Source organism: Phalaenopsis equestris, unplaced genomic scaffold (genome assembly GCF_001263595.1).
Source record: "Phalaenopsis equestris unplaced genomic scaffold, ASM126359v1 Scaffold001081, whole genome shotgun sequence".
NCBI classification, from domain to species: domain Eukaryota; kingdom Viridiplantae; phylum Streptophyta; class Magnoliopsida; order Asparagales; family Orchidaceae; genus Phalaenopsis; species Phalaenopsis equestris.
The window spans coordinates 900,285-911,768 of NW_018165520.1; the positions used below are offsets into that span (position 1 = coordinate 900,285).

Sequence of the window (11,484 nt, forward strand, 5' to 3'; positions counted from 1 at the left end):
ATTGATATACATGGTAAAACAACCAAGTCAATTCTAAAAGATATAGTGAAGGCAAATTACTATAAATCAAATAATGCCTAAATAGTTATCAATAAATATTAAAACCTCATTTGAGTGATTGAACATTGTTCAAACCTTATTACAATCATAATTGAACATTGTAAAATCTTGTTTTGAACCTCATGTGAAGCATAAAGGAAAAAAAAATCAAGTGAATCATATTCAGACCTTATTCAATCCTTATTTGAATATTAATTCAAGTATGCGTGAACCAAAGGATCTTTATTTCATATTTGAACCTTTTTTCAATTATTGTTAAAAACTTCTTCAAATTTGTTTGAATCATAATTGGAGCATATTCAAACCATGATCGCATTATTTTTATTTGAACATTGTTTAAAAGTACAAAGGGTTTAAACCAAGTTTGATCAATACATAATCAATGTTTGAATATGTTTCAAACATGATTGAAACATGATCATGTAATAACAAATATCTATATTCAATGTTTGAATACAAATGATGTTTTTAAACTTAAATATGCATACAAAGAAGGAGATTGGCAAGAAAAAATTGCCATGGACTTTTCTCTTAAACCCTTCACACTGAAATGATGATCTTAAAATTAGATAAGGCGCTAGTAAGAGGTCGGAGCAACTTCTTGTTTTAAAATTGGTGTTACTACTTGCACAAGAGTTTTGAATTGTATCATTATATAGCAAGGATATTTTTATCCTAAATAAACTTTCAATCATATTTCTCAAAGAATAAAAATGATAAGCATATTTAATCAATTATTGGTATTATGAGACTAAGTTTTTCTACTCTAATATATTAATATATTATTATATCAAATGAAAAAAAGATAACATTATGAAATAAATTATTCAGAGGTAAATGTTATTTTAATAAAATAGATATCATAATTAGTTTTAAGTATTTATCATCTATTTTTAATATTTTTGTTCAACTTTAACCTAAAAAATTATGACATTTATATACATAACACTACACTTGTGTATCTACATATCAAATATTAGTATTCATGATAGATTCATGCTTGCAAATTCTCACTCAAATATCAGTATTCATGATAAAATCTCAATCATATTTTTCATTCTTACCAAATGCTCAATCATTTATTCATGGCACCTATAAACTCATCCATTGTTTTGATCGTTCAAAAATTCATCTTGGTGCATGCAAATATCTTTTGGAGCTCCCCATGTAATTATCCCAAAATATTATCATGACCAATTTTTGCATTGTGAGAAGTAGAGACCGGCCACATGCATGCACAGCAAATTTCAGAGGAAAAAGATTATTAAAAACGGTGACTCCTCACACAAAGCGATTTCTCGTGCTGACAAAAAGACCTCAAACAATTGCATCCGACAGAAAAACCCTTCTCCCATTCAATAATTTATCATTTTCAGTAATCATGTTTCTCTATCACAACCCTAAATGATGGTGCACTTCACAAAAACCTGGCAAATTTATTCCAAAATTCATCAACAAAAAAAGTCTCACTGGCTTCCATTGCACAATAAAACTGCAAAAACTTGAAGAAAAAGAAAAAAAACAGCACATTCATCATCAAAAGAGGTAAATCCAGCAACCAGCTACTACAAAAAAGATGCCATGAATCTCTTTTCACTTGTGTGTTGGTACTGGATCTGTGGAACCATGAAAACTTCTTCATTCCACTCATTCCGACCCCACTCCACTGTATCCACCAGTGCGCACAATCGCTCCTGAGCCATGGCAGAACCCTGTGTAGCAGGGGATGAACTTACACGTACTGGTACATCCTCCATCTTAGCCAACTCGCTGCCAGCGGTCTGGGTTTCCCCTGCTTTCTCTGATATCTAAACGACAAAACAGATTGCAGATGTTAGTTAACCTTTTTATCGAATATAAATTCTGAAAGGTGATTCTTTTAATCATACCAAGTGGCAGCCGGAAAAGTTCCCAGTGGAGGCTACATCGTCAAACAGGAAATCATCGACCCGCCATCCGGGTAACATGTTCATCAAGTAGTCAGATATGGTGCTTCTGCAACTATTATCATTTTCGGTAGTGGAAGAGAAGGCCGAGGGGATTGGGGTGGTGGAAAGTCTGATGCCGCTGAAGAGGAACCTCATGTGCTTGCTGGTGTTGGTGTTAGTCGCGTGGATTTGAAAATCGCAGTCCTTGCAGAGTATGGCTCTCTCATCTTGGCAGAAAACGAAGCCTTTTTTCTCCTGTAAGAATATGCAGCAATATTGAAAAAAAGTTTAACTTTTTTTATTTTGTTTTGTGATTTGGATCGGTGAGTAAATTAAGTACCTTGCAGATGTCGCATAGTGGGAGGGTTCGTAAGGGGTGGGGGAGAAGAAAGACGCGGCGGTGCTTGCCAGCAAGCTTATTTGCGGAGTGGACGCCCTCGTCGCAGCGGCGGCAGAGAGCGGCCTCATCGGCGTAGCAGAGAACAGAGGCGGTTTCCACGCCGCAGACATCACACTGGAGCTTCATCTCTCTTTCTGTAACTCTGCTTGGCGGTGGATCGGATCGGATCGGTGGAAAGCTGATAACTTTATGAAAACATTGGAAGAGGAGAGGTCATAATAATTTAAATTAAGGGATTGTTCACATAATTATGTGAGAATATTAAAAAAAATCGCGTGAAGAATGCGTGGGGGGACGTGAAAGCGATGGGACCTTTTTGGCGGTGTGTGTATGGTGCCCTTTTCATTTTTATTGCGCTCCATTATTTGTGCATTTTATTATAGAGTGTGCAGGATGATGGGTTGCTATGATTTGAGATAACTAAAAACTCTTAATGGGATTATTTGATAAAAATTATTGTTACTTATGTATAATTATTAGAAGTATGAAATGAGTGATATTGGAATTCAATATACTAATAGTATTATGAAATAAAAATTTATTTAGTATATAAATAATTAAAATATTTTGATACTGAATTACAAATGAAAAAATTAAAATTTTTTGTGAAGCTATCAAAACTATTATTTAAAGAAAATTATTTCTCAATTTTCATATGATTGAGAATATTTTTTAGTACTAGCTACAATTTTAGTGAAATTTAACCTTATATGCCTCATAATTCATTGTTTTGGTTTAATATCGTTTAAATATTTATTTAGTCGATCAATTTAGCCAATCGTAGTGTCAAGTCATTTTTTGGCAAGAAAGTAATTGAATCTCATATATTGTTGTCAAATTTATCTTACTTTTTTTTTGTAAGAAAGTGAGGTTCACGCCCAACAATAAAATAAAAAAAGGAGTTATATAACTCTAAGACAAAATTAACTCACTCTAAGACACAAAAAAAACACATAAAATCAACAATAACAAACCAACTGCCAAGCCTAAAAGGACAAAAAAAATAGGAAGAGAAAAATGACACTATTGACTTCAACAATTAGGAACTATGACTGGGCCAAAAACCACAAAGGGAAGAAGAGCAAGTAGAAAGAAGCAATAACAATACAAACCCTTCATCAAGGATATAAATATCTAGTCGAAATCTATCTCCACATATATATCACAGCTGAAGATAAATCTCCAATGATAAGAAAAATCAATAGAAAACTGGATCCAAAGAAACCAACTAAATAACAATACAAAAAAAAACAAACAAACAAACAAACAAAAAGTGAAAAATAAAACAAAACATAATTTTTTAAAAAAAGAGATAAAAGTGGTTGTTTCTTTTCACTTTATAAATATTCATATAGAAATTGATTCAAACCTTCTTTTTGAAATTCTTACTAAGGCAACAAAGCATGTCTGGTACCTCGTATGCATTGTTAATCGCATATGGGGCATGATTACCACACATCAACTTATGGTTAAATTCAGTTTCATCTATAGGGAGGGTAATTCCTCAACTGATTGTTTGGCAAAACATGGTGCAGCTGGGATTTTTGTTGGCCTAAAACCTGCTCCTTACCTCAGTACACTTATTATGGGTGATATGTTGGATGTTCTTTATATTAGGAGCTAGACTGGATATTGTGTTGATCTATCCATTTTCCTATCTCCTCTCCATCTTTCCTCACACAGTTTCAAAGTCACACGGCATTTGGCTTTACTATGTTTAGGGAATACTACTGTTTTTTTTCTGTTTTCTTTCAGCTGCTTGTGAAATTCTGTTATAGTTTGGGAATGCACCTTTCGATGTTGGGATCTTACTCTTATTCTCTCATGCTGGAGCCCCTGGATCCTTTTATGTTTTTACTATGGAATGCAGGTTGTTGATTTGTGGTATTGGTCATTGCAGTTTTCCTCCTGACCTTGCTTTGAAGTTCTCATGTACAAATTTTTGGGTCTACTGTGGTACAATTTTGGATTTCCTCTTTTTATATTTGGAGTATACTTGTAATTATTATTTATGGGTATACTTGTAATTTTTTTGGAAATTATTTTGGCGTGGAGTTGTACTTTTTATGGTGATGGACCCCCTAGGAGTTAGTATTGTATCATTTTTTTATTATTAGCAATGACGATCCAATATCACCAACACTTTGTAACTCCTTTTTAGATTAATATATGTGGAGCCGCATAATGATCCTTCCCCTACATATATATATATATATATATATATATAAAGAGCTCAACCAAACCCATAATCATAACCCAGAGAATACTTTCAAATTCTAAGAATATAAATTCTCAAAAAGAAGATAAAGCAACAATTATTTGAAACAAATTCTCAATTAAGGTGATTAAGATAAAAACACCCACTAGAGGGTAGAGTATCCAATCATAACACAAATAAAATTATAAACTTGATTAAACTATTGAAAAAATTTCATCCAAATTGAATGAAGAAAATAAAGTATTTGAGATCACTAGAATAGAATTTCAGAAGAATAGTTAATTCTCATAGTTAGGAAATGTTACATCATGGCTAACACCAACAAACAATCATGATAACTATGAAACAAAAGTAGTAACTGAAAACTCAAAAAACTACTTAAATAACTAAAAACAAAAACCACCAAAATGAAAATAACAACAACCACAAACCCAAAAGGAAATAAAAGGTACATCCAAAACTAGAAACCAAGACCAAAAATCACAAAAATAACCAACAAAAGAAATCCACAATACACAAAAAAAAAACAAAAAATAAACAATAAAATTAAAACAAAGCCAACAAGAGAATCTCTCAATATTAAAACAAAAAGAGCAAGCAAACAAAAACAACAACAAAATAAACCAATGAACAATAATGAAACAATAATAAAAAAACACAAATACAATTATAAACTTCATTAAATGGTTGAAAAAATTCTCTCCAGACATAATAAATAAAAATAAATTATTTGAGATCACCAAGATAAAAAATCAATAGAAAGAAAAAACACATTGATAAGAAAGGGAACAACAAAACTAAAAAAAATAGCCACAAAGTCAAGGAAACAAGAGAAAAGCCTGAATAATAAAAAAACTCAAAGAAAATAGCAAATCAAACCAAAAACCAAGACCTCAAAAAGAACTTATAATAAATAATTGAAAAAATTGCAATACAAAAAACTCCAAAATACAAACAAAAAAGCAAGACCTAAATACAAACTAAAAGATAAATCTCCAAAGACAACAAAAACAATATCAACAATAGAAACATAATCAAAAAAATCCTAAATAAAGAAGAGAAAAAATAACTAAGAAAAAAATAAATAGAACCACCAAAATAGCAGAAAAACCGCAAAAAAAAATAGCAAAAATCAATCAAAATTATAAAACTTTTTTAAACATAAAGGAGTATGCTCATTGAATTTCCATTTCCTGCTTTATTTCTTAACCATCCAATGAATATTATGAATAATAACCTCAATCGAAAAGCAATGAAAATTTAAAATTCTATAATTTCTTTCATAGTAAAAAAGGCAATAATTTGAATAACTAAGAAATGAAATCTTTTAAAAACTTTGCACGAGATAGAATTAGAATGATATAAAAATTGAGTACTATTAGAAGGACAAATAAAGAAACATCATGAGAAATACATTTATTAAGTAAATAATGAGATAGTGGACATTTAAAAAATAGATGGTTATGGTTTCAATATCATTAGAACTAAGACCATGAGTAGAATTAACAAGGATTTTAATACTAATGAAGATAAAACTTAATAGCTCTATGAGAATAAGGATTTTAATTATTCCAAAGATGAGTAAAACTATCAATAATAGTAATATTATGAATGGCTTCAATGCAGAAATTAGGAGTTATAGAGGAGAAAGACTGAACCCATAAATTATTGAAAATGAAATCACAAAACTTAGTATTATGAGGTAAATCAAACCAATCAAACATAATGTAACTAAAATTCTCATAAATATAAGCACCATAAAATCAAGGATCAAAATTGAAAAATAATTTACTATTATTAGAAACCTGAAAAGCTAAAGAGAATTTAATTTTAAGAGTCATTTTAATAATGTCTTTCCAAAAAAGAAGAAAAAATCTGGAATTTATGTCAAATGAAACCATAGTGGTTCAAACACCAATGAGAAAGAAAGAACAAGAATTAAAAAAAAAACACAAAAATTTAGAATTACACATTACATTTATGTTATTCAAAGAAGGTAAACCAAGACCACCAAGATGTTTAGGCAAATTACTAACATTCCACCCAATGGTATGAAACTTCTTACCATTACCATTATGATTGAGGAAATTATTAATTAAAGAATAATTTTTCTTCCTTAAATGATTAGGAAGAACAGAGGAATAAAACCAATAATATAAATAACTAAAAATAAATAAATATGAAATTTTGAAGTAGTAATTTTCATTTCCAACCATTGAGCTAAAAAAGTGAAGTTCATCAAAAAGCTTTGACAATCAAAAAATAATACTGAATGCTTAATAATGACGCCAAGATAATTCCACGATAACGGGTTCATATAAAAACTAAAAGCATTAATAATATTTTGTTGAGTCGAAATATTAATAGATGTTGAAAAGCAAATAACATATTTTGGAGCATGTCGGTCGTCAACAAGGGAAGATGATGATATTTGATTTACTTTAGCGCACACACACACACGCACACACACGCACACACAAATTATATATATATATATATATATCAACACATACCACTCAAATATTATATATATATATTTGAAAAGTAATATTGTAAATTTTGAAAGTATGAGACGTAACTGATCTAATACATGCAATAGTTTAAATAAACAAGCACAACACTACAAGTAATACATCTATCCCAGGTAATAGACATGTTACTTTATAGTAAGACTCGATTAAATAAACTAAAGAATTTATGATATCCATTTTAGTTTGCAAAACCTTTATGTTGACCGACAAATCCCCCTATCTAATATAAAAGATTAGACTTAGTTTATGTTACGATGGGTTCTAAAGTTTCCTATAAGAGCAAGACTCTATAGTTAATTGCATCTTAAACAATTAAAATCGCCTAAGAAAGCTCTCGATTAAGATAAGAATGTATTGTCTTAAAGAATTTCAAAGTTTAGGGTTTTCAAGGTCGGACAAAGGAGTATCAAATGGGAAAGATCAAATAGAAATAATTATTTTCGGAATCTAAAGGGAGAAAACTAGAGGATGTCACAGATCTTAGGGAGAACCTTAGTGACTTCCTAAGCGATCCTATAGTTTGGCTTCAATTTTGAGGAATAATTATTAGATTTTTCATCTCGACAATTATTATTTTTTAGGACTTACACTTGCATGACACGGTCATAAAAATAGCCTGGAAGATAAGAGGGTCTATGTTGTCACGAACGACAACTTCGGAGCCTAAAGCGAGTTAGGGCTTATGTTGCATAATAGGGTTGTGCAAAGACCTAAAGATGAGTTGAGGATTTATGAGTATCAGACAAGTTGCCTCAAAATCTTATGACTCGTTTAATTCTATGAAAAGATTTGTTGTTGTAGATCTTTTTGCTCTATCAAAGTTTTTCTTCTATACATCCTTATTGTGCTGCCCACAATGTTAGCTCCAAGCAACTTTCTATGATAGCTCCAGATTTAAGGTTTTATAATTTTGCAGTTGAAGTGACAAGTTTTTTTGTTGTTGTTGTTTAAGTGTCTTTAGGGGGGAGTTTTAATTTAATTTGAGTGACACTGGTTAGGATACTAAGGTTCCCTCATTCTGACACCACTATTTTCTCTTGAATTTACTTAGTCCAAACGAGATGTTAAGCTCATTTAAACTGAACAACTCCTGTTAGCAACCGTGAGTTACCTAATCCGAGAAATTCTCGTAAATTTAGAAGGACTGTATTATGTTAGTTCATTAGTTTGAAAGTGTAGCTCTAATTTTGAAAATATGTTTTTGTGTTTTTCAGTTTTGATTTAGTTTTGCATGTAAAGTAAATAAATATAGGTAAAAAATTTTGTAAGGTAAAAAATTTTGTAAGGTAAAAAAGTAAAATTGTAATGCATAAAATATAAATGCGCACCTGGGCCTCTGCTACCGTCGTATGGTTAGTCTCATAAAACATAATATATTTGTAGAAATATTAAATAAATCACATGAAAGTAAACAGGAACATCTGGTACGGGAATAGTCTGAAAATGAGTCGTAAGAAAATACGAGTAAGTAAAACAAAACCCGTAGTCACATATGGAAGACCGGGACTAGGTGTAAGAAATTGGTAAAGGTGGGGGCTCAGAGCTAGATTGTGTGCTTCCCAATCTTAAGTAAGAGCTACTAACCCAATAATCTACGTAAGGCGGTCCTAACGTCGATCCAAGTGATTAACCGAAGATCTTTATAAGTTTTCATTTTTAATTTAATTTCATGCATGTAGAATTTACTTTATCAGGTAAAAGAAATTTCATTTTTGTAAATACTTTGCAAAGTAGTGGTGTCCACAGGTTAATTACTTTGATTGAGCTAGGACTATAGGCAACCTAAGAGTATCGAGGGCAACAATATCATCAAGAGCTAGTGAATAATATCATCAGTCCTTATCATTTCCCTTTATTGGAGTTCCTTGAAGTAGGAGACAATATTCTAAATCCCACTTCGTATCCCTCACTTTAGCACATATTAGCATTATCGTCATCGCTCTAGCCACCAAGACCTCAGACTTACACAAGTCCGTTGATCCATATGTGGAAAAAACAAATATACCTAGTTGCTCACAAGGATTTAAATATCTTAGAGAAGACTCAAATTATTGAGCATTGGGTCATTTAATGTAGGTTAAGTATTGAGGGCGTTTTTATTGATTTAGGTGAATTATGAGGTCCTGAGGTGTAACTTGGTAGGTCCCTAAAAGTTTTAAGGATACTTTTCTTGAACAAAAATTAATAAGTTTAATTGTCCTTCAAAATATCCAAAAGATTATTAAAGTGTTGGGGGCATAACCCTAAATATCATTTAAAGTCTTCTGAATCATTATGAGTTCATTTGTACTTAATATATTGTTCAATTAATCATCTGAAGTTAAATTTTGATTCAGTGGTAGTTAATTTATCCTATGATCAATGAACTTTGATGTTTTAATTATCCCATGAGCGGGGTACTTAGACATTCACTTGATGTTTTGTTTAAGTGTTATGTAAGTGGTTGCCCTTGAGAGCAAGCTCAAGTCATTAAGGATCTTTGGCTCATGATTAAAGTTGGGCTTGTAGTGCTTTGAAGGTATTCATGATTGACAAAGTTTCTTTTTTTTAAACCTCGTTAAGCAGATTTAAATCAGCTCTAATTCACTACTAATCCTCTAAGTCAAGTTTTAAGGGTAAATTTGCAATAATCAAGTTATTGAATTAAGTAGATTTAATTCTCATTAAGAGATTGCACTAATCACCGATTAGAGGCTTTAAATGAATAATTATCATATTCCTAGCTCAAGCCCACTACTTTGGAATCATCAGTTAGGTTAACTTCCAAGTCACAACAATTTAGGAAAATTACATTTTTACCCTTGTGGTAGAAAAGTGGTGAGTTGATTTTTACCTCTTAAACCCTTATGTTTCAAACATCCAAGATGGTTCATTATGATCAACATCCCATTCACCCTTTAACTTAGCTTAAATTTTAATTAGGGCATCAAATTCTCATAATTGCCCTTAAGACTTTTCACTTCATAATTCATTAAATTTAACTCAAATGAATTTGAAATTTTTTTGGTACTCCACTCATGGGTCAATTAAAATATCAGAGATAAAATTATGATTTTCGGATATTTATATATTTTTTATAATTACTTTTACTTAGAAATATGAATTTTTAATGTTAATTCATTTAATTAATTAAAGTGAAGTTTCTATTCTTAGGAAAATTATTGGAGGCTCATTTAGGTCAGAGGATCATTTGGACCAAATTTCATGATTTTCTTAGCTTTATTTTAATTTTTATAATTAATAAATAAACTTTTTTAAGGAATAAATAAATAGAAAATTATATTTTTATTGTTGAAATTCACTTTTATATTTTTCATAAGTCTCTCTGATCTCAAGAAACTCAGATAAAATTATTTTATATTGTTCACTTTTTTATTTTATTTTTAATAATTTTTAAAATGAAAAATAGGTCAAAAAAATTGTTTTCTTAACTTCATTTTCTTTACGCGCCCCTAGTCACAAAGAACACCTCAGACCACTTTTTATATTTTTCTAATTTTTCTTTTAATTTATATAATTATTTTAAACAAAAATTCAAATCTATTTGGAAAATTGATTTTTACATCAAAAATAATTTTAATGGCCTTAGGATTATTACAAGAGCCTCATGAAGTGGCAAACTTCAATTTGGCCCAATTTGGTAATTATTTGAATTATTTTGTATTTTTCTAATTTTTGATATTTTTCTGAATTTTAAAATAGAAAAATTGATTTTAAATTTTAAAATTCCATTTTTATTTTTTCTAGATTCTTCTGACCCTATTGAACCTACCAAACTCATTATTTTAATTTTCTGATTTATATTTAATTTTTTATAATTTTTTTGAGCAAATAATGGTGATTTGCCTTGAAAATTAGGATTTTCCATATTAAAGATGCTTTCCGACTTTGGAAAAATCATAGAACATCCCTAAGCATCTGAGGAATGAATCCTAAAAATTTCCTATTTTTATAATTTATATTTAATTATTTATGATTTAAATATATTTTTGAGTATTTAATTAAGTTAACAATAAATATAAGAATTTTTTTTTAATTTTTTATCCACATAATTTTTTCTCTTTTCACTGAGCACTAGGGCATTTTAATTTTATTTTTAGTATTTTTCTATATCAAGTTATGGTTTTTAAAATTTTCTGTAATTTATTTAAATCAAAATACTCTTTGTTTTCTCCTTATCCTATTCATCGCCACCGCAACCTCGTAAGCTCCAAGCTTTCCATGTAGCAAGCTCTGGTTTGACTTTGCCATCCGCATCAGCTGCCTCATGGCTCCGCGTTCCTGAACAGCTCCTTTATCCGGGGTGATATGGGTCGTCTGTTTGATTCACACGCGATCGGACTACTC

At 30.3% G+C, this 11,484-nt stretch overlaps 1 protein-coding gene across 1 annotated transcript; it reads right to left on the reverse strand.

Moving 5' to 3' along the window:
• Positions 1–1,467: 1,467 nt before the first annotated feature.
• On the reverse strand, positions 1,468–2,597 carry LOC110033047 (B-box zinc finger protein 21-like). The gene is made up of 3 exons (XM_020736898.1): positions 2,329–2,597; positions 1,950–2,243; positions 1,468–1,868 (listed from the first exon to the last, which is right to left on the reverse strand). Exons 1-3 carry the CDS (start codon positions 2,512–2,514, stop codon positions 1,626–1,628), a joined length of 723 nt encoding a protein of 240 aa, XP_020592557.1. The 5' UTR covers positions 2,515–2,597; the 3' UTR covers positions 1,468–1,625.
• Positions 2,598–11,484: the final 8,887 nt, after the last annotated feature.

What these genes read in the sequence shown, in the direction of transcription:
- LOC110033047 (XM_020736898.1), bottom strand. Translation starts at nt 2,514, where the DNA reads ATGAAGCTCCAGTGTGATGTCTGCGGCGTGGAAACCGCCTCTGTTCTC. An exon ending in CACTATGCGACATCTGCAAG is followed by an intron (nt 2,244 to 2,328) that starts GTACTTAATTTA and finishes ATATTCTTACAG; the next exon opens with GAGAAAAAAGGCTTCGTTTT. An exon ending in ACTTTTCCGGCTGCCACTTG is followed by an intron (nt 1,869 to 1,949) that starts GTATGATTAAAA and finishes TTTGTCGTTTAG; the next exon opens with ATATCAGAGAAAGCAGGGGA.